The sequence below is a fragment of the Leucopleurus acutus genome (genome assembly GCF_964270905.1).
Source record: "Leucopleurus acutus genome assembly, chromosome: 19".
Taxonomy (NCBI): Eukaryota; Metazoa; Chordata; class Mammalia; order Artiodactyla; family Delphinidae; genus Leucopleurus; species Leucopleurus acutus.
The window spans coordinates 5,408,069-5,430,561 of NC_139161.1; the positions used below are offsets into that span (position 1 = coordinate 5,408,069).

Sequence of the window (22,493 nt, forward strand, 5' to 3'; positions counted from 1 at the left end):
GATGTGAAAGATAACACACTTTCCAATTGAAGAGCATCTGACAAGGCAACCCAGAAACACGGAAAGCTGGTGAGAACTTAAGTGGCCTCTGACTGATGAATCAATTTTCCTTTTTTCCTTGCAGGTGTCACAGTGGATCCTTTGCCTCCAGGACCCGCGAAGGTGAGAATAAGGTCTCTGGCTGGTGGGAACTAGCCTAAGCTGTCAGGCAGCCATGGATGTGGCATATGAACTACTCAATGGGACCCAACCTTGGCTTTCCTCTCCATTCGACCTCAGTGGCTCTGTGGCTACAGCCAACATTTCCAACCAAACAGAGCCATACTATGACCTGACCAGCAATGCAGTCCTCACCTTCATATATTTTGTGGTCTGCATCATTGGGTTGTGTGGCAACACGCTTGTCATTTATGTCATCCTCCGCTATGCCAAGATGAAGACCATCACCAACGTTTACATCCTCAACCTGGCCATCGCAGACGAACTCTTCATGCTGGGTCTGCCCTTCCTGGCCATGCAGGTGGCTCTGGTCCACTGGCCCTTTGGCAAGGCCATCTGCCGGGTCGTCATGACTGTGGATGGCATCAATCAGTTCACCAGCATCTTCTGCTTGACAGTCATGAGCGTTGACCGATACCTGGCTGTGGTCCACCCCATCAAGTCGGCCAAGTGGAGGAGACCCCGGACAGCCAAGATGATCAACGTGGCTGTGTGGGGGGTCTCTCTGCTGGTCATCTTGCCTATCATGATATATGCTGGCCTTCGGAGCAACCAATGGGGGAGGAGCAGCTGCACCATCAACTGGCCAGGCGAATCCGGGGCGTGGTACACAGGCTTCATCATCTACGCCTTCATCCTGGGGTTCCTGGTGCCCCTCACCATCATCTGTCTTTGCTACCTGTTCATTATCATCAAAGTGAAGTCCTCTGGAATCCGAGTGGGTTCCTCCAAGAGGAAAAAGTCTGAGAAGAAGGTCACGCGGATGGTGTCCATCGTGGTGGCCGTCTTCATTTTCTGCTGGCTCCCCTTCTACATCTTCAATGTCTCTTCGGTGTCCGTGGCCATCAGTCCCACCCCAGCCCTTAAGGGCATGTTTGACTTTGTGGTGGCCCTCACCTATGCTAACAGCTGTGCCAACCCTATCCTGTACGCCTTCTTGTCTGACAACTTCAAGAAGAGCTTCCAGAATGTCCTCTGCTTGGTCAAGGTGAGCGGCACAGACGACGGGGAACGAAGTGACAGTAAGCAGGACAAATCCCGGCTGAATGAGACCACGGAGACCCAGAGGACCCTCCTCAATGGAGACCTCCAGACCAGTATCTGAACTGCCTGAAAAATCAATCAGTCAAGCGCCAAGCTCTGCGACCGGCTGTGTGCTCCGCACCCCACCTCCTTCCCTCCCTCCCCTGTCACCTGGCTTCTAGAATATGGAAGTGCTCAGCATGAGTCCACTTCAGAGAATGGTGTTTGAGTCCGGCTTGTCTGAGTGAATGACAATGTATTAAGCTGATTACCTCCCCCTTAAAGTGAACATTTAAATGCAGGCAGACAATTCAGAGTCTGGAGAGGTGATCTTTGGAGACACTGAAGTTCCACAAAAACAGAAAACCCTATCTGTGTGTTTGTGTGTTTAAAGCCCAATATGTAGTCTTGTGGTCTTACATTTATACTTGCCTGTTCCTATCTAGTCCCTGTATAGTCATGACCTACGTTTCCTGAGTTCATGTACACAAGTAGAAAGTTCAAATGTGCATAGTATAGGTGGACATTTATTTCAATATGGTACCCGCAGGAATGGACTTACCCTGAAGCCAATAAAGTTTAAGCTTCAGGGGTCTCTCTTGCTTTGGCAGTATGTTCACATGGCCGTATGTTTTTGGAAAAAAAAAAAAAAAAAAGAAAGTAAAAGTATGGCCATGCCACCTTGCTCACCCACAACAGACACACTAAACGTCGACCTTTAATCCACGGATTCCCTGGGTTACTCCTCAAGCACTGTTACAGACAGGCGCTTCACACCATCAGTGACGTTTTTCTGTCCCTGAAATTGTAGATGGGCTTGTATACAAGCAATAAGAAAAGAGATGATGCCCATTTCATTGGCTGATCACAATTTCCAGAGTACAAAGAAGTACACGCTCGGGTGTTTGCAAGGATGCCATCGTCTCTAGGTTTGTATGAAAGCCTCACTCTTAGTGTCTCACGTATCAATTATACCACATTTAGGAGTGAGCTTGCCTCTTCTGGCTCCCTAGGCAAGGGCTGCCTGACAGAATGACTAAGAGCTCCACCTGTGGTTACGGTGCTGCTTTTCTTCTATCTGCATATGTAACTCATGCCACCTCATTCCCAAAAGCACCGTGGCCCAGAAGATAAGTTCAATAAATAATGATAGATAAATCCAAGCAAAAATAAAAAGAGGTACAATTGTAAGATGAGACTATCTGGAAAGTTGTTACACAAAACGCATGCCATAGGGACTTCCCTGGCAGGCCAGTGGTTAAGACTCTGCGCTTCCACTGCAGGCGGCGTAGGTTCAATCCCTGGTCAGGGAACTAAGATGCCACATGCCAAAAAAAAAAAAAAATGCATTCAGTAAAATCCCACAAGGTTACCAAAGGAAAGGTCAGCTGCAAGGTCAGCTCAGGACCTCTTAGCAGCCGCAACTAATGGACAGTGACGCCCCCTCCTCCTCCCTTCTCCTCTTTCATAAAAACAAGCAAAGATTTGCAATGAAATGCTTTAAACCCAACTTTACCATTATTGTAATATGTGATGTTCCTGGGTCTTTGCATAAACGCTGCCATTTACTTAGAGAAGTGATTCCAAGGGACCAAGAATAATCCTAGCCTCCACTCAACATGTAATTATGAAGACAGATCGGCTGGATGCCAGGAGAGAGTAAAAAGTGATGTACTCCATTGATTTTAGGATATCTGAGCATTTGGGTTATGCAAGCTACTACTTACCTTCCATTCTCATGGGTGGTGAAGAGCGGTTTAAACCTAAGCAGATGTAGTGAGAAAGGTATCAGGAGAGATGATAGGACATTGGGGCCTGTGTGGAATATGATGTTAGCTTGCGTTTCAGTTAACACAGAGAGCTGAGTAATATTGGACATGGGGTTGGAACTTTGGTGAGGTTCATGCCATAGCTTGGGACAGTCTAAGAGGACACGAGGACAAGGACACTGAAGGATAGAAGGACGCTGCACTTCTTTCTTTTGCTTGTTTTTATGAAGAAGAAAAGAGAAGGAGAAGGAGTCACGCTCCATTAGCTGTGACTGCTGGGCAGTTCTGAGTTCTGCTGGGCAGAACTCGTAGCTGATCCTGAGTAATCATGTGTGATTTTGCTGCGTGCATTTAAAAATTTTTTTAATTGAAATATAGTTAATTTACAAAGTCATTAATTTCTGCTATACAGCAAAGTGATTCAGTTATATATATATATTTTTATATTCTTTCCATGATGGTTTATCATAGGATATATATATATATATTTTTTAACATCTTTATTGGGGTATAATTGCTTTACAATGGTGTGTTAGTTTCTGCTTTATAACAAAGTGAATCAGTTATACCTATACATATGTTCCCATATCTCTTCCCTCTTGCGTCTCCCTCCCTCCCACCCTCCCTATCCCACCCCTCCAGGTGGTCACAAAGCACCGAGCTGATCTCCCTGTGCTATGCGGCTGCTTCCCACTAGCTATCTACCTTACGTTTGGTAGTGTATATATGTCCATGCCTCTCTCTCGCTTTGTCACAGCTCACCCTTCCCCCTCCCCATATCCTCAAGTCCGTTCTCTAGTAGGTCTGTGTTTTTATTCCTGTCTTACCCCTAGGTTCTTCATGACATTTTTTTTTCTTAAATTCCATATATATGTGTTAGCATACGGTATTTGTCTTTCTCTTTCTGACTTACTTCACTCTGTATGACAGACTCTAGGTCTATCCTATCATAGGATATTGAATAAGTTCTCTGTGCTATAGAGTAGGACCTTGTTGTTTATCCATCCTATATATAATAGTTTATTGCATGCATTTTTGTGTAACAACTTTCCCTACAGTGTCATCTTATAATTGTACCTCTTTTTGTTTTTGCATAAACTTATTTATCTCTCATAAATGGTAGGCAGAGAAGAAGACGGAGGCTGGTGGCTGGGAATTCAGAGCTGGCAGTGAGCTGGAGTCTGCTTACACAAACTCATCCTCTCCTCCAAGACAGAACACAGGTATTGAAGCTTTCGGCCCCAGCTGCCCTAAGTAGGAGCCTCGTGCTGGAAAAGCGTACAGCCTGGTCAATGACAAAGGCAGCAAGTAGGTGGTTGTCGAGGTAGATGTTCGTAATCAGCCCCAGACGTGGCTGTCCAATCGAGACCATCAAGTTACAATGAAAGACAGAAACGAACTTTGGCCTTGTTGAAGAAAGGTGGAAGAGAACCTTCAAAAGGTTCCTTATATGATGCAGAAGGTCTGATGAGTGTTTCTGAAACATGCATCACCACAAAAAATATCACAATATTTAGCGGACCAAGCATTTGGGCTTATAAGTAATAACTTATAATCAGCCACTTTTCTAATCCATATTTTTTGCCAGATTCAAAAACACCAAATTTCCTATCAAACGTTCTAGCAAAGCGAACCTTCACCTAAGTAGTTGTTCTGCGTCTAATATGTTAGAAGCAAAACAACTTTCATTCTCATAGACAGAGCCTCTAATTTTTTTTTTTTTTTTCCCTAGCAGCTCTTCTAGAAAGTAGGCACCAGGGACTGTATTCTGCTTACAGCTAGAAAGCTTTTATAGCAGTTACCCAAGTCGGCAGACCATCAGAGCTAAGAATAACAGCTCAAGGCCAAGCTTTCACACCTGCCACTCCCACCGCCAACTGCAGTGACTGCCCACCCTTTCCTTTAACTCGGCAGTGACTGAACACAGGCTGGGCACCTAGTTTCCTCGTTTACATGTGTCAGGTTGTAGATATCTGGACTAGGCTTCAAAACAGAGCTAAATATTAACCAAGACTTAACCAAGTTAAATAGAAAACATGATCGATTCTCCTAAGATTGAAAGTGAGTATAATGTCATTAAATGAAACGCTGTAGCTTGATCGCTGGGCTCCATGAACATCTGCTCCCGTAGGACAAAGGTGTTCAGCATGAGAAAGCTGATGACACAGAGGCTCAGGTCCAGGTGGGCAGAGAGGGAGTTTTCACGGAGAAGGAGAGCCTTTATTTTTTTCATCTCTCTCCTTTCCTGGCATCATTGAAGGGCCAGACTCGGGGGAGGAAAAGACCTCTTTGCCAGGATATGTGTCTGGTCCAGAGAGGGGGCTTATTTGTGACCCTGATCCTACAAGGACTGGAAGCAGAAAAGGAATGTACTGGTTAGAGATAAAATTGCCCCATCCATTTCGAAAAGCCTGTCGAGGAATGGGAGGCAAGGCCCACTTAAAAAGAAATCTGAAACGGCTTCCCAGGGCTGTACCGACTCCAGTTATTCAGTGATGGGACCTCCAATCCCTTAAGCAGTAGAGAAGGTCCCTTGGCAGTGGCAGTCCCCGAAGAGAGAAAGAGGGGTGTGCTGTGAGCTACCAAATAAGGCTATTGTAGCCTGGACACAGAAGACACAGGGGTCCCAGGTCCTTACAAAGAAAAGATTACTAGGTAGCCAGTATGGGGCCCCTGAGAGAAGATTGCTAGTCTCAAGAGAAGAAGAGCCACCAGTAGCAGGACTACGTGTAGTCGCAGCAGATACCACAAAGGAGCAGCAATGCCCTCCTGGACGGTGTGTCCTGCGCCCCCAACCTGGCCGATGGCTGGGAATCAGTTCCTCTGAGACCCCTCATCTTCCAGGCCAGGCAACATAGTCATTCCTGAGAGAGCCGATATTTTTTCTCATGGACACTGTTTTTTAACAAGAACCCCAAATGCTTCTCAAATAACAAAACAAAGCCTTAGCTGTTTTCTTAACATTAACCAGAATCCCACTACTCCGGAGAAATGGACTGTCTTCCAAGGCTCTCAAGTTCAGCTCAACTGGTACCTTCGCTGCACTGGGTGCGCTCAGACACACACGGGTGACGCAATGGAGCGCATGCACACACATGTGATGCACATACACGTGAAGGACACATTCACACGTGTGCACATGACATGCATGCGGACGTGTAACACACACTCACGTGCACACACAACGCACCTTCTGTATCTTTTGGGCAAGACCTCCAATGCAGAGATTCTCCAAGGCTTTCAACTGAGGAAGAGAACTAGAATCTGACTAACTCATTTGAAGTCTAAGGATACTGAGTCTTTTTTTTTTTTTTTTTTTTTGCGGTACGCGGGCCTCTCACTCCTGTGGCCTCTCCCGTTGTGGAGCACAGGCTCCGGACGCGCAGGCTCAGCAGCCATGGCTCACGGGCCCAGCCGCTCCGTGGCATGTGGGATCCTCCCGGATCAGGGCACGAACCCGCGTCCCCTGCATCGGCAGGCGGGCTCTCAACCACTGCGCCACCAGGGAAGCCCTTGAGTCATTTTTTTTCTGGTAGGGGAGAGGGATATTGTGCCTGCAGTAATTTTTCACCTGGAGGATTCCATGCCAGGTCACACACTGCACACCTAGCCCCAGCCAGCTGTCCCCGCAATAACACCTCAAAATTAAAAAAAATTAAAAAAAAAACCAGGGTTGGCAAAAGGGTTACCATCCTCACCAGTCAACCAACCTAAAGCGAAGGTCCTGCTCACAGCAATAATTTTGTATAAGAAAAACAAGACAACTTCTTTGCAGAAAAGTCACTCCAAATAATTTTAAATTGATTCTCATCAAGGACAGTGTTTTCATAGGCCTTCCCCACCTGCCGCCACGCTTCCTAATGCAAATCTTAGGTCGAACATTTTGGGGGAAGCTGAGATGCTCGGCCACCGAGAAAATGAATCACAGTTCTCCTTCTCAGCTGTGAACACACTTCCACAAAAGAGTGTCTTCAAGATAAAAGAAGTCCTCCCTCCATCCGCCGCTCCCACCCCAGTCCATTTCCATGGCTCGGGATGCCTACGTCAGCTCGTCTCGTGCATTTTAAGTACCAGCCAGTATGTGATGGGGAAGAATGTCTTCTTACAGCCTTTTTTGATGAACAGGAGTCTCCAGGGTTCATGCTCAAGGTTATCTAAAGTTAGCTTAGTCCCAGTTGCACTGTCAACTTGGGAGTCTAGACACTGGTGGAGCAAAGGCTCAGACTGGATGAAGACTCACTTTGGCTTCCACTTAAACGCTTTTTTGCAGATTAAAATAGTCTCCGACATTCCAACAGTACACAGAGTAATCAAAGTTCATGAAAGATAATGGAGACATCGAATTTCTGACTAAAGGAGATAATGTTAAAGTTGATGATAGAGGTTCATACAAAGAAGGCGAGAACTGGCCCGAAAAGAAGGACATGGTGGGGAGAGCCAGAGGGCTTTTGCCATATGTTGGTACTGTCACCATAATAATGAATGACTCTCCGAAATTCAAGTGTGCTGTTTTGGCTGTAATGGGTGCATGTGTGTTACTAAAACGTGAATCCTAGAATGAAAAGAAGTTCCCGGGACCAGACTCAAATAAGATCTGTTGAAAAAGAGAAAAGGTAATATATTTGAAATGTTCCAATTTCTGTATAAAAGGAAACAATGTGGAGACGTTTTTGTCTTGTTCGAATAAATGATTCATCAGTGAACAAAATAAAATAAAACAGTCCCCTAAATAGCTCGCCCAGGTGGATGGGCCCTGTTTATCGCAGGCTCGTTCCGGGAAGCGACAGACCACAGCTGTTTCACTGTCCTTCTCTCCTGCACCTTCACGCGACCCCCTCTGCTTGTTCCCAGCTCCAAGGGCTTGAGGACTGGAAGGTGGCACCCGTCGCATCCTCAGCCATACGGCGTGTTGCTGGGGGCTATCTCTGCAACCAAGGAAACCCATTCCTCCTCAATCTTGAACAGAACAGCTCTAGAACAGCCGAGCAGACCCAAAATCTGGTTTGCCATCGGCAACATGGTTCTGGGCTGTTGGGCCAACATGGAGATGGGTATTTAGAGGGTCTGGGATCTCAAGGGCTTCCTTACAGCCTCCGGGACTGATAAAGTAAATCCTAATTGCTAGAGAAGAACGAAAGCAAGGCACGGAAGTAGCAGCTCCATTCTTTTTTTTTTTTTTTTGCGGTACGTGGGCCGCTCACTGTTGTGGCCTCTCCCGCCCCGGAGCACAGGCTCCGGACGCGCAGGCTCAGCGGCCATGGCTCACGGGCCCAGCCGCTCCGCGGCATGTGGAATCTTCTCAGACTGGGGCATGAACCCGTGTCCCCTGCATCGGCAGGCAGACTCTCAAACCACTGCACCACCAAGGAAGCCCCCAAGCAGCTCCATTCTTAAAGGGTGTCAAGGTCAGTAAGGGTCCAGAGGTGCAGTGAAGACAGGGGCACATTTCTTAAAACTTAGCCTATCAGAGTTCGTTTCCTTTATTTCCTCTGTCCATCTTTCCAAACAGTGTTCTCTAATATTTACATTTAAAATTTGAAATTTTTGAAATGATTTCTCCTTTTGAGCATTCCACCTGCCCACCTTTAAATAGAGAGGGACATTTCATTTTCAGAAAATGAGGCTGGGGGACTTCCCTGGTGGTCCAGTGGTTAAGACTGAGCTCCCAGTGCAAGGGACCCAGGTTCAATCCCTGGTCGGGGAACTAGATCCCGCATACGTGCCACAACTAAGACCCAGCGCAGCCAAATAAATAAATAAATATTTTTTTAATTTAATTTAATTTATTATTTTTGGCTGCATTGGGTCTTCGGTGCTGCACATGGGCTTTCTCTAGTTGCGGTGGGCGGGGGCTACTCTTCGTTGCAGTGTGCGGGCTTCTCACTGCGGTGGCTTCTCTTGTTGCGGAGCACAGGCTCTAGGCACGCGGGCTCAGTAGTTGTGGCTCACGGGCTCTAGAGCGCAGGCTCAGTAGTTGTGGCGCATGGGCTTAGTTGCTCCGCAGCATGTGGGATCTTCCCGGACCAGGGCTCGAACCCATGCCCCTGCGTTGGCAGGCGGATTCTTAACCACTGCGCCACCAGGGAAGCCCTAAATAAATTTTTTTTTTTAAATGAGGCTGGGAATGGATTTTGAAGGGAACAGCAGAGAGGCATGTACTCCTGCGGGTGGATGGTCCAGAGCCAGGCCTCGTTCATTCTTCTTCCCCGTCTCTCCATCCTTTCCATCACTGCGCGACCTCAGACAGAAGCAGTTTAATACGTGTTTGAGTGGGAGGACAAGGTTCCCAGTTAGAACCACCTGCTAACGAGGACTGGTTTCCTGTCTGTTTGGAGGAGGCAACCAGCCAGCGCAGCCCCACAGGGCCACCGAGCTCACCCTATCTGATCCCGAGTAGGCTGCACAGCAGAAACGAACACAACGTCGTAAAGCAACTACGCTCCAATAAAAATTTACAAAAAAGAAAGTAACGGCAGACGATTCAACTACCCAAATGATCTGAAAGCTTTTTCCCCAGGAGGAGTCTCCGTTCGAGTTTCCAGCAGCCTGGGAACCATCTCACTAGGGAAGAACAGAGTGCGGAATGCGTGGTGTTGACGTTTAGAACGTGGTGAAGATCGTCTAGTGGGCAGTGCCTTTTTCCTAAATTATCCTTCACTCGTCTTCCATAGTTGATCTATCCATCACTCCCCAGCTGTCACTCACCGTAAACAACAGCAGGTTTTGACAAACAGTAGATCAATCATCATCAAAGGAGACTGAAGACTCTTCACACACGCTCTCACGTGCAATTCGCCCCCTTTTCTGTTCCTTTGAGAGGTCCCAGCATTGTTCCTGGCCCCCCCTTTCTGAAGGTGGTGGAGATAAAGAGATTCCTTCCATGCTCTACGCATATGAGGAAACCTGGGACATCCAGAAAAAGCTTTCAGCAGCCCCAATGGCAAAAACAGTTTTAATTATGTGCCACGATGGATGGTTTTAATATGCCGAGCACAGGTGTGCACAGAAGCCAGATATTTTTACTATTCTCGTGATATCTTGAATGTGGTTATTTTTGCTAATTTGTCATTCCTGAGCGTCCAGTATTTAGACAAAATAGCTAATACTGCTTGTGTTTTCAAATAAGCTGCACCAGCCTTGGTAATTGCATGTGTTTCCTGTCAGATAAATTTACCTCGATCTTTGCTGTTATAATTGATTCTATATACTAGAAAGCAGAGAGCAAACAGTTTTTTAGTGACTTTATTTATTTTTGCAAGGGTACTGTTTTATAAACTACCTTCACATGAAATCACACTCTCAATTAAGGGACTCAGGGTGAACTTTGTTCAAGAGGCCAGCTATGCAGACTCACCTCGGTTCCCACCTACTTCCGGAAAAGACTTTAGAGATTCAGGAAAATGGGCCAGAGTCCTAGGTGACGTAACCCACACTCCCCAGGTTTCCTAAAACACGGAACTGTAAACTTCAGAATTTTACAATTTGTCTTAAAACTCCCAGCCCCCAAAAGAGTGTACAAAGCATTTTCTAGATGTCTTAGCCATCAGTTGTCCAGTAGCAAAAGAAAAAAAAAACAACCACCAGTGAGTCCCATTTTGTTCACAGTTTTTAACGGCCTCATCTGATTTCTTCCAGATTTTGTAACCTGATTTAAATAGCATGACTAAGTCATTGTAAAGCAGATGATGAAAGGGATGCTCTAAAAATGTCATAAAGACATGTCAGCTTTGCTGACAGCAAAACTGATGACAGAGAAATATCAAGAGTTTTAAAATCAGGTCAAAGAAAATGACTTTTTATCACCTTCTCATCACTTCTTTCACTCAAAATCAAAACATAACAAAAATTTCCAGGTGCTTAAAACAGAATCTTAACTATGCATTAGACTGTTAAAATCAGAAAAGAAAATTAGCTAACTTTTGGATGCACTGAGTCCTGTTCTAAGCACTTTATATTCATCATTGCATTCAGTTACCACAAGAGCTCTATGAAGTAGGTCCAGCTGTTACCCCCATTCTATCGATGAGGAAACTGAGGCATAGAGTACTTACATCACTTGCCCAGAACCTGATTTCTTAACCACATCACTGCACTTCCACCTATGGGAGGTGTGACCTGGAGCCTGGGCCTGACATTCCCAAGCCCCTGCCTCCCTGTCTGCAAAATAGGGATCACACCACCTACCTCCCGGAGTGGTGTAAAGACTACCTGAAATAAAATATTTTAAATAATTTATCACATCACCAGGTACACAGGGGTGTCCAGTAAACATGAAATTCCCCTCACCTTGAATCGCAGCAAGAGAAGACCAGGAACTTTTGGATTTTTAAACCACCAAGGATTTTCCAAATTGGCTAATATTAAACCATGGCTTCTAATCCTGCCATCAGGAAAGCTCAGCTGGCACTAACACAACTGACCACGTGATGCAAGGTGAAAGCAAGTCCGGTGCAGAAAAGTAAATGCATTATGTGTCTGCCGATAAGGTGCTACACGATTTCTATCTACACAGAGTGTTCCCTTCTGGCTAGAGGGCTTTCCTCCTCGGCTAAGCCTAACTAAACTTCGGTCTCTGCCCGAATGGACCAGGGATATAACGTCTCACCTCCGTAAACAGAGCCTCATATTGTCCAAGTGTTCTAGAAACTTAGGGTTCACGGCATGTTCTAAATAGCTGAGTTCTTTGTTCTTCCTCCAGGGTGAAAACGTGGTTTGGCCTGGGGCCTGGTGCTAAACAGAGGGAGAGGATCACGCCGCTAGTCCGGGTCTATAGCCATCTGTATCGCTCACGGGTCCAGCTGGAAACAGATGGCGCACTCAGAGGGGTTTAACTAAAATGAATGTAATGAAGGAGCTGCGTACAGAGGGGTGGGGGGGTGTCAGGGAATCAGCAAGAGATGGATGAGGGGCCCGGAGACCAGGTGAGGAAGGAAGACTTCACCAGCCAAGTGGGAGCAGAAGCCACGAGGAAGGTAAGACCCGACGGGAGCTGTGCCTGTAAGTAAATCGGCCAGAATCGCAGCGCATCCCTTTGCTCTCCTCCTGAGACAGCCTGGGACCTAATCGCAGCGCATCCCTTTGCTCTCCTCCTGAGACAGCCTGGGACCTAATTGCAGTGCATCCCTTTGCTCTCCTCCTGAGACAGCCTGGGGCCTGGGACCTGGGACCTGGGGCCCTTTGCTGCACTGCTTGCCCCCGAACACACATCTCCTCAAGCAACAAAATACAAAGAAACTGTAAGGGACTAAAAATAACTGCCCTCATGAGCAGGTGGGGCAAATTATGAACAACAAGATACAAAAAGACCAAAACCACAACTGACACTTCTGAGGGGCTGGGAGCAAAAACAGGGTACTGTGCAGGCCGCCTGCACACAGCACCACCAAGGGGGTGGGCAAAACCCCCAAGCCACCTCTCCGGGCCGAACCCCGGATATACCCCACCCTCACCCCATAGAAGGACCCAGCTCAAAGGGCGAGTGAGCAGGGGAACCTGTTACCTGTTTTCACTCTCCGCTGCTGCAGTAGGGACCCCAATAAAGCCTTGCCTGAATTTCTTGTCTGGCCTCTGATCAATTTCTATCGATTAAGGAGGCCAAGAGCCCTGGTCGGGAACACTCCCGTGGCTGAATACAACCAGAGCCAGAAGGTAAGAGGGCCAAAGGAGGTAGTGCAGAGAGGGCAGCCTCCAGAGAGGGGCGCAGAACGGATGGCGTGAGGGATGGAGAATCAGGATGCGGCCCCTCCTGAGACAGCCCCCTTCCCGGGATCCCAGCACTCTCAAAGCTGCCCACCGTCTACGGGAATAGCTGGAGCAGGCTCATTAAACTTCCACCAAGGTACAGGCATAACTGAGAGGCCCTCGGGGCCTTCCAACGTTGAAAGCACTCTCTAAATTCCGAGAAGAAAAACTGGATTTTCAGAATATAACCACTGGACAGCTTGGGAGCTGCAGAGGGGATGAAGGATTAGAGCAACACCCGCTCACACAGGATTCCAGGTGGTCAACATCCAAAGATGCTGCTTTGGGCATGGCCGATGCAGAATGCAACTTTATGATCTCCCTTTGCAAGACGAAAACTCATCAGCACGATTTTTCAAATTCCAAGGTCAAGTAGTGCACTCTTCCACAACTGCCACCTGTACCAAAAGCATATCAAAAAGGCCAGGCTACGGGCTTCCCTGGTGGCGCAGTGGTTGGGAGTCCGCCTGCCGATGCAGGGGACGCGGGTTCGTGCCCCGGTCCGGGAGGATCCCACATGCCGCGGAGCGGCTGGGCCCGTGAGCCATGGCCGCTGAGCCTGCGCGTCCGAAGCCTGTGCTCCGCAACGGGAGAGGCCACGACAGTGAGAGGCCTGCGTACGGCAAAAAAAAAAAAAAAAAAGCCCAGGCAATTCAATACATTCTAGTCAACTGGTGGCATTTTCCCCCAAACTCTATTTGCAAGTACCCAAACTGCAAACTTTCTGGAGCCTGAGGATTCAGAGTCTTTTATCATCCAGCCTTGGGCCAAGCAGGTTGTTTCTGATTTACCTAGTACAACTTCAAATACAACAAAAACAAACAAACTTCACGTCCCAGTAGAAATAGAGCTTCCTGCAAGCATACCTCCTCCTAAAACCCTGCAGTTTCCTCAGGGATCTGATTTCCCCAGTTGGAGTCTTTGAACGTTCAATGTTCTAAGACCCCCTTAGTTGACATTTATAATTTTAGGTTGTGTGAATCCCAGGATGGGACGTGATCCTCACAATGGCTCATCCCTAGGAAAGGTACACTTGAAAACTGCTTCCTCCCAAGCTACTTCTCCAGTTATGCTGTATCCAAGAGGGAAATACCCCACCAAACCGTCATCATTACAGCTGAATATTCTCCGGAGGCAGCTACGGGTGCCTGGCCACAGTACTTCTCTAGGCAAGGCAAGGGCAGGATTACTGTAATAAAACAACTTCTCTTATAGATCTGTCCTTAAGTTGAAAACATTCAGCCACACTGGAAGGGACCACCTTCCCTTGAACTCATCCTGACCCTCAGGATGGCTGTCCTGGAGTATCAACGTGTATGAACACACTCATACACAGCCCGGAAGCAACAGGATAAGGGAATGAGAAGGTTAAACGGACAGGAGTCTATTCTAATTCCATAAGTAACATTCAAAAACCCAAAGAGGGGCTTCCCTGGTGGCGCAGTGGTTAAGAATCCGCCTGCCAATGCCGGGGACACGGGTTCAAGCCCTGGTCCGGGAAGATCCCACATGCCGCGGAGCAACTAAGTCCGTGCACCACAACTACTGAGCCCACGCGCCTAGAGCCCATGCTCCACAACGAGAAGCCTCCGCAATGAGAAGCCTGCGCACCGCAACGAAGAGTAGCCCCCGCTCGCCGCAACTAGAGAAAAAGCCCGCGTGCAGCACTGAAGACCCAATGCAGCCAAAAATAAATAAATTTATTTTTAAAAAATTCCAAAGAATTCACGTATTTTGGGGGAGAGGGGAGGGCTGATCAGATTATGAATTAATTCAACACTGCTGAAATTAGAGTAATGAATCTATTCCTTTCCTTCATAGGAATTCTAAGGTAAGGTGTACTTTGAATATTACAGATTTGTCAGCATATCAATAAATTACTTTGCTACAAAGTTAAATTACTGTTCATGCACTCAGCAAGTATTGAATGTCTACTGTGTGTCAGACACTGTTCTAGAACCTGGGAATTTGATGAGATAAAAGACAGACGAGATCTCTGCTTTTTGTTGTAGGGGAGACACTCAACAAACAAAAGCACAAATAAATGAACATGTAATCACAACACAGTGACAAATGCTATGATAAAAATACATAGACAGTAAAGAGCCTGTCTTTACTTAGGTGCCTAAGGTCACGGACCCCAGAGCCAGACAGCCTGGTTTATATCTCAGCTCTGCTACTTCCTCAATCATTTGGGGCAAATTATACAATCTCTCTTGGCCCCAATTTCCTCTTCAATAAAATGGAGATAAGAACAGGATCTAGTTCAGAGGGCTTTTTGTGAGAACTGAATAAGGTAATTCATATTCAGAGTTTATAACACTGGCTGACATATAGTGGGAGCTTTATAGATGTTAACATTTCCTGAGTTAGATTGGGGTGGCCCAGGCAGGCTTCTCAGAGGAGGCAACCGCCATGTGAAGATCTGGTAAAAGAAACGGTCAGAGCAAAGGCCTTAGAAAAGAGTGAACCAAGCCTTGTTTATGAAACAGAAAGAAGGCCAGTGAGGCTGGAATAGAGCAAGAGAGGGGTGGGATGGGATGGGGCCAGGTCATGTAGGGTCTTGAAGATCTTCGATAGGAGTTGGAACCTGACCCAGAGGGCTGGGAAGACACTGGAGGTTTAAAGCAGGCGACACACAAGGCCTGATTTATACTTTTGAAAGATTCAGCTTGCTTTTATAGTGAGGAGAGTCACTAACGGGACAGGAGTAGAATCAGGAGGAATTAGAAGGTAATCTGAAGGACTTCTCCAGCAGTCCAGTGGTTAAGACTCATGCTTTCACTGCGGGGGGCGCGGGTTCGATCACTGGTCTGGGAACTAAGATCCTGCGTGCCATGTGGGGTGGCCAAAACCAAAAAAAACTAAAAGGAAAAAAAAGGTAATCCGAGTGGCTCAGATGAGAAGCTGATGACCTGGACTCGGCTAGTGACAGTGGAGATGGAAAAGGACAGGGACATATTTTGGATCTGGGGTCAGCAAACTATTGTCTGTGGGCCAAAACTGGCCCTCTGACTGCTTTTGTCAATGAAATGTTATTGGAACTCAGCCACGCCCATTCATTTACCTACTGTCTGCTGCGGATTTCCTGCTACAAGGGCCTTGTAGAATAGTTGTAATGGAGACCACAGGCCCTGCAAAACCCACTGACTATCTGCCTCTTCATAGTTAAATTGCATCAACCCCTGTTTTGGAGGAAGAGTCTATAGGATTTGTAGATGGATTGGGTGTGGATAGTGAGAGAGAGGGATGGAGGATAATTCCTGGGTTTTAGCCCGGAATAACTGGGTGGTACCATTTCCTGAGATAGGGTTGACTAGAAAAGAGGTCAGGATGGATGTGGCAGGAAGAGAATTATTATTTTCTACGTGTTAGATTTGAGACTTCTCTTAGACATCCAAGTGGAGAGTCTAAGGAGGTGGCTAGATGTATATATAATCCAGGAGCACAGGGCTGTAGTAACAAATGTCGGAGTCATCTGCAAACATCTGTTCCGTTCTCTCCATTTCCACTGCCATCATAATTTCCATCTGAACCACTGGAGTAATGCTCTAACTCTTTAGGCGACAGGACAGGATGGAATCACCTAGACAGGGATTGAAGACCAAGAAGAGACCAGTGCTAAGGCTTGAGCCTGGGTGTATCCAACGTGAAGAGGTTACACAAAGGAAGAAGAGCCAGCAAAAGTGATTGTGGGGCTTCCCTGGTGGCACAGTGGTTGGGAGTCCGCCTGCCGATGCAGGGGACGCGGGCTCGTGCCCCGGTCCGGGAAGATCCCACATGCCGTGGAGCGGCTGGGCCCGTGAGCCATGGCCGCTGAGCCTGCACGTCTGGAGGCCACGGGAGAGGCCACAACAGTGAGAGGCCCGCGTACCGGTGAGGGGGTGGGGGGAGTGATTGAGAAGACAGGCCTAGTGAGGTAAGAGGAAAGCTAGTGGAGCGTGTTTTGAGAGAAATCAAAAGGCAACTGTGTCAACAAGGGGCAGGTCAGCAGTGCTGCTGAAAGGTCCAAACACTGAGAAGTGACTACTGAAACTGACAAGATGGGGAGGGAGGTCTTTTAGTGGATGCAGTGATGATGCCAGGATCCCTAATGGATGGAGTTGGAGAAGAGAATGGAAGGCGCCTTGTGGAGACAGCAATGACCAAAGGTCAAGACCATCCATTGTGATGAGGAAAGGAGAAATGGGCGGGGGCTGGAAGGAGACTGGGAGACAAAAGGGCATGATTATAAAATGGGAGACACTAGGGAATATTTCTGAGATAATGGGAACAATGTAGCTGAGAAGGAGAAAATTATGGAGGAGAGAGAAGGGGGTGAGATCTTTGAGAGGTGGGAGGTGTGAGGTCCAGAGTTAGATTTAGTAGATTTAACATGAGGACTTTCCTGATTACTTCTGTTGTCTCCATACCTGTGGGAAGGCTCATCAGCTAGGGTGGAATGGTGGGAAAGGGGAAAAGACAGTGCAGGATGCTTGAAGAGAAGTGAGAGCTTGTGTCAGAATCATTGGCTTTTCATCAAATACCTTCTATATCCTCCACAGCATCCAACACAGAGCTAGTTACGGCAGTAGGTACTCGAATACACACTAATTAAGGGTAACATGCTTGGGGTGCGATTTTTCGATATCACCCTTTTTAGTCAAGGTGTTGAGAATGTGTGTAGCCCAGACATCCAAGCTCCCTCTATCAGGTGTGACGCCTGCCGGGCTATTTGTTGAAGGCAGGGTCTCAGTTATCTGCAAACAGTTAAGTCAAATAACCATCCCTTCTACGACAAATGTCACCTCCAGCTGACACAGGCTGATAGACATTGACGTGAAGATGTCAAGACTACCTCTCTCGAGGCTCTCTTATCCTGTTGGCATGTCAGCCAAGGGAAGGGCAAACACCAAATGTCTCAATCATACCGGGCAACAGTGCGTAACTCGATCTTCTGTCCGGCCCCTCACACTGCTTTTTTTTTTTTTTTTTAACATCTTTATTGGAGTATAATTGCTTTACAATGGTGTGTTAGTTTCTGCTTTATAACAAAGTGAATCAGTTATACATATGTTCCCATATCTCTTCCCTCTTGCGTCTCCCTCCCTCCCACCCTCCCTATCCCACCCCTCTAGGTGGTCACAAAGCACCAAGCTGATCTCCCTGTGCTATGCGGCTGCTTCCCACTAGCTATCTACTTTACGTTTTGTAGTATATATATGTCCATGCCACTCTCTCGCTTTGTCAAGCTTACCCTTCCCCCTCCCCATATCCTCAAGTCCATTCTCTAGTAGGTCTGTGTCTTTATTCCTGTCTTACCCCTAGGTTCTTCATGACATTTTTTTTCTTAAATTCCTTATATATGTGTTAGCATATGGTATTTGTCTTTCTCTTTCTGACTTACTTCACTCTGTATGGCAGACTCTAGGTCCATCCACCTCATTACAAATAGCTCAATTTCGTTTCTTTTTATGGCTGAGTAATATTCCATTGTATATATGTGCCACAACTTCTTTATCCATTCATCCGATGATGGACACTTAGGTTGTTTCCAAAGCTTTGCACAGCAAAGGAAACCATAAACAAGACCAAAAGACAACCCTCAGAATGGGAGAAAATATTTGCAAATGAAGCAACTGACAAAGGATTAATCTCCAAAATTTATAAGCAGCTCATGCAGCTCAATAACAAAAAAACAAACAACCCAATCCAAAAATGGGCAGAAGACCTAAATAGACATTTCTCCAAAGAAGATATACAGGTTGCCAACAAACACATGAAAGAATGCTCAACATCATTAATCATTAGAGAAATGCCAATCAAAACTACAATGAGATATCATCTCACACCAGTCAGAATGGCCATCATCAAAAAATCTAGAAACAATAAATGCTGGAGAGGGTGTGGAGAAAAGGGAACCCTCTTGCACTGCTGGTGGGAATGTGAATTGGTACAGCCACTATGGAGAACAGTATGGAGGTTCCTTAAAAAACTACAAATAGAGCTACCATACGACCCAGCAATCCCACTACTGGGCATGTACCCTGAGAAAACCTCACACGCCTTTTACTGACACAGTCTATCCTTTACCAGATCAAATTCCCCTTTCTTTGCTTTGCCCTCTGTTAATTCGTTGTCAGATTCCTCTCCGTTTTCTTTTTCTACCATCTTGCTTTCTCCCTTGCCATTTCTCCTAGCTGAGCCCGAGTTAAATTTATTTTAATTTTCCTCAGTTACTTTGGCTCTTCCATTTATCATCTCTCCTCTGGTGTGCCCAGCCCCCATTCCCCCCTCATCCTATGAGAAAACAGCCTTCCCTCCAACATCATCCGAGTACAGACAGATGTAAGACTCAGCAGGTTCACGCTTCATACTGCACTCTGACAGGCCAGAGACACAGCTACCTTCCCTAAAAGAAGAGGTATTGAAACAAGGCATCGGAGGGGGTGGGACATAGGTGAAAACTGTCTTACTGCTTTTAGCATTTCAGCTGTTAGGCAACTGATGGCAAAAGATTCTTTTGCCTTTTCCAGTGCGTCCTTTGAGCAGATACTTTGTGATTATGTGACATATATGTATGACGCCATTCACTCATTTTGCAAATATTTACTGAATCATTTAGTCAGGGAGCCAAGGTCCAGATGCTAGACCACATAATGCATAAAAGGAGGAGGACATGTGGTATCTGCAAAAATCTGTTTTCAAAAAACCATTCTATTTTAGGCATGATGCTGGCTTGCTTGCTACATTTCTATTAACAAGTAGGGAGAAATCCGCCCCCTCAATGTTCTGAGTGAGATAACAGTGCCGATGGGCCCAGAGAAAGTGAAACTATCAGAACATGCTCCCAGTTTTAAAAGAGGGCCCTCGAGCATGCAGACAACTTGGCTCCCAGGCATGGCCACCCCATGTGTCATCTGTCCCCCAAATCACTGGAGAGCCACTCCAGCTTGGGTCCCCCAACTGCCTGTACTTGTTTTTCTTTTTTAATAAATTTATTTTTTTAATTTATTTTTGGCTGCATTGGGTCTTCGCTGCTGTGCGCGGGCTTTCTCTAGTTGCTGCGAGCCAGGGCTACTCTTCTTCTCGTTGCAGTGGCTTCTCTTGTTGTGGAGCACGGGCTCTAGGCACACGGGCTTCAGTAGTTGTGGCTCGCAGGCTCAGTAGTTGTGGCTCACAGGCTCTAGAGTGCAGGCTCAGTAGTTGTGGCACATGGGCTTAGTTGCTCCGCGGCATGTGGGATCTTCCTGGGCCAGGGCTCGAACCCGTGTCCCCTGCATTGGCAGGCAGATTCTTAACCACTGCGCCACCAGGGAAGTCCCTGCTTGTACCTGTAAAGCCCCACCTTTGGGCCAAGGGCAGGAGGCAGTGTGGGTACCATCTGAATTTTGCTTCAGAACTGTTTGGCTCTTCTGCCTCTTGATGTTCTGAAATTTTCTTTGAAGCTAACATACAACAAAGATCAAGGACTGTAGAGTCAAACTAACTGGGATCTGAAGACACACTCAGCCGCTGGCTACCTGCGTAATCTCAGGCGGACGCCTTGGTCCTGCTGAACCTTGTTTTACCAATCAAATGAGTGTAAGACCAACTATGCTATAGAATTATTGCGAGAATTAAAGATATATGCGGAGTGCCTAGGTGGTGCTCCAAACTACAGCTATATTATATAACTGGCAGAATGCCTAGGTTTGACTTCAGAAGCCCAGGGTGATCTACATGGCATCTCTTGAACTTAAATACTGGATGCTTAAAATTCTACCCAAAAAGATTTAACGTGAAAGGAAGAAAATCTGACATCAAGACTGCCACAAGATGCACACATACGCACTCATCTCTGCGCCAAAATTAAAAGATGGCAATAAAACGAGGAGGTGCCTCTTACTTGGGCGCCTCCCTGAGACATAAAAAAAAAAAGACGGTTTCTCATCTCTGCCCCTGGTTCAGCCCAGTGCCCTGCCCAGCTGCCGAAGCTGAGCTCTTTGCCTACATCCTGGTTTTATGGGGCGACAACGCAGAAGGCGCAAGAAGAAAGGGCTGCCTCTTCAATGCCGGGGGAATGGGAAAGCAGGTGTGGAGAATAAAGAGTCAAAGACACAGAGCTTTCACAGCACCCAGGCAAGAAGCCGGTGTGGTAACAGCCTCTGTTAGGCACTTGGATCTGCGAGCAGAAGAGCAACAGTGGCATCTTCAGGGCAGCCCGGTAACTTGGCTAGGGAAGCAGAGAGAAGGGGTAGGGAAAGCCCTGCCTTCAGAACACACTGCGGTGATGTCAGCTGAGGAGCTTGCCTTTCCTCTACCTGAAATGACAGGTGTGTGTGCAAGTGCCCGCCCCCCCCCGCCCCGCCCCGTGCAAACCCTAGCTGACTGTTCACATTCCTCCCTCTTGCCGTTTGAAAGAGGCCAGCCAAACTCTCGTGGAGCTGGAAATTCGGGGAGTCTGGGCCAGTTAGGGTCTCTAAGGCAAGCAATTGAAAGTGTTTTTGCTTTTCAAAGAAATGAAATTTATCGATAAGATATCAGACGACTCATAGAATCTCTGGGAAAGTTGGGGAACCCGGCTCAGCGAACAGACAGGGACAAAGGGAAGTTAACCTTCAGAACCCAGTCAGAACACGCCTCAGGGCAATTCTGGTGAGGACACCATTCTGGTCACCCATAGGTGTCACCAGCACCACCGCTGGCACTGGCAGCTGAGCGCTGCAGCTGGATTCAATGTGTCTGCTGCCCCTGGAGACTGGACGTTTGCAGGGGACGCCTCTGTCACCATCAAAACGAAGTCTCCACTGTCCCTGTTCCTTGACATCACTAGCTCTCCATCTATAAAGTCCTAGGTGGGACTTGCCTGGTGGCCCACTGGTTAAGAATCCGCCTGCCAATGCAGGCAACACGGGTTTGAGCCCTGGTCCGGGAAAATCCACATGCCACGGAGCAGCTAAACCCGTGAGCCACAACTACTGAAGCCCACGCGCCTAGAGCCCATGCTCTGCAACGAGAGAAGCCACCGCAGTGAGAAGCCCACACACCGCAATGAAGGGCAGCCCCCGCTTGCCGCAACCAGAGGAAGCCTGCACACAGCAACGAAGACCCAATGCAGCCAAAAATAAATAAATAAATAAATGAAAAGTATCTTTATAAAAAAAAAAATAAAGTCCTAGGTGGTTGTTTCTGATTGGCTGATCCCAGCTCAGCTGTAAGGGGAACAGATCTTGCCGTAAGGCGGTAATTTTCTCAAACACAGAAAAGAGGTTCTGCAGGTGCTGGGAAGTCAAACACCAACAAGTGTCCCTACAGAATGGCACTGCAGTGACAGCAAAGTGCAGACCTGCCACCAGGGAGTGCTTTGAGTTTGTGGGAAGTTGTGTGACAAAGTAGAAAAGGAATTCAGAGTTCTAGGTCTAAGGGCTGATGCTGTCCCTTAGTAACCATGTGACTTGGGCAGGAATAAACAAGCTTCTCTGGTTTTTTGTCATGCATAGAATAATTATTCCTACCTACCCTGCAGGGCTGAAGTGTATCGGAGCATTTTGTGGACAAGGCTTTGAAAATGACACTGAGTAAAATCTGTTTGCCTCTCTGGGGCCCAGGTTATCCACCTGTAAAATTCCCTAGATCGTAGGGCTATTGTGAGGTAAACTAGAATATTATAAATGAATGATTTATTTACAGGATTCACCTCAAAATAATGGAGGTGGTGGGAGGGAGAGGGAGTGGGTAGGGATATACATGAGACTGACCGTGACTTAGTAAGTGTAAAAC

The 22,493-nt window shown here is 47.0% G+C and overlaps 1 protein-coding gene across 1 annotated transcript; it reads left to right on the forward strand.

The window, feature by feature from the left end:
* Positions 1–214: 214 nt before the first annotated feature.
* Positions 215–1,324, forward strand: SSTR2 (somatostatin receptor 2; the record flags this gene model as incomplete). The annotated part of the gene is made up of 1 exon (XM_082859879.1): positions 215–1,324. The coding sequence occupies one exon, from the start codon at positions 215–217 to the stop codon at positions 1,322–1,324; it is 1,110 nt and encodes a 369-aa protein (XP_082716005.1).
* Positions 1,325–22,493: the final 21,169 nt, after the last annotated feature.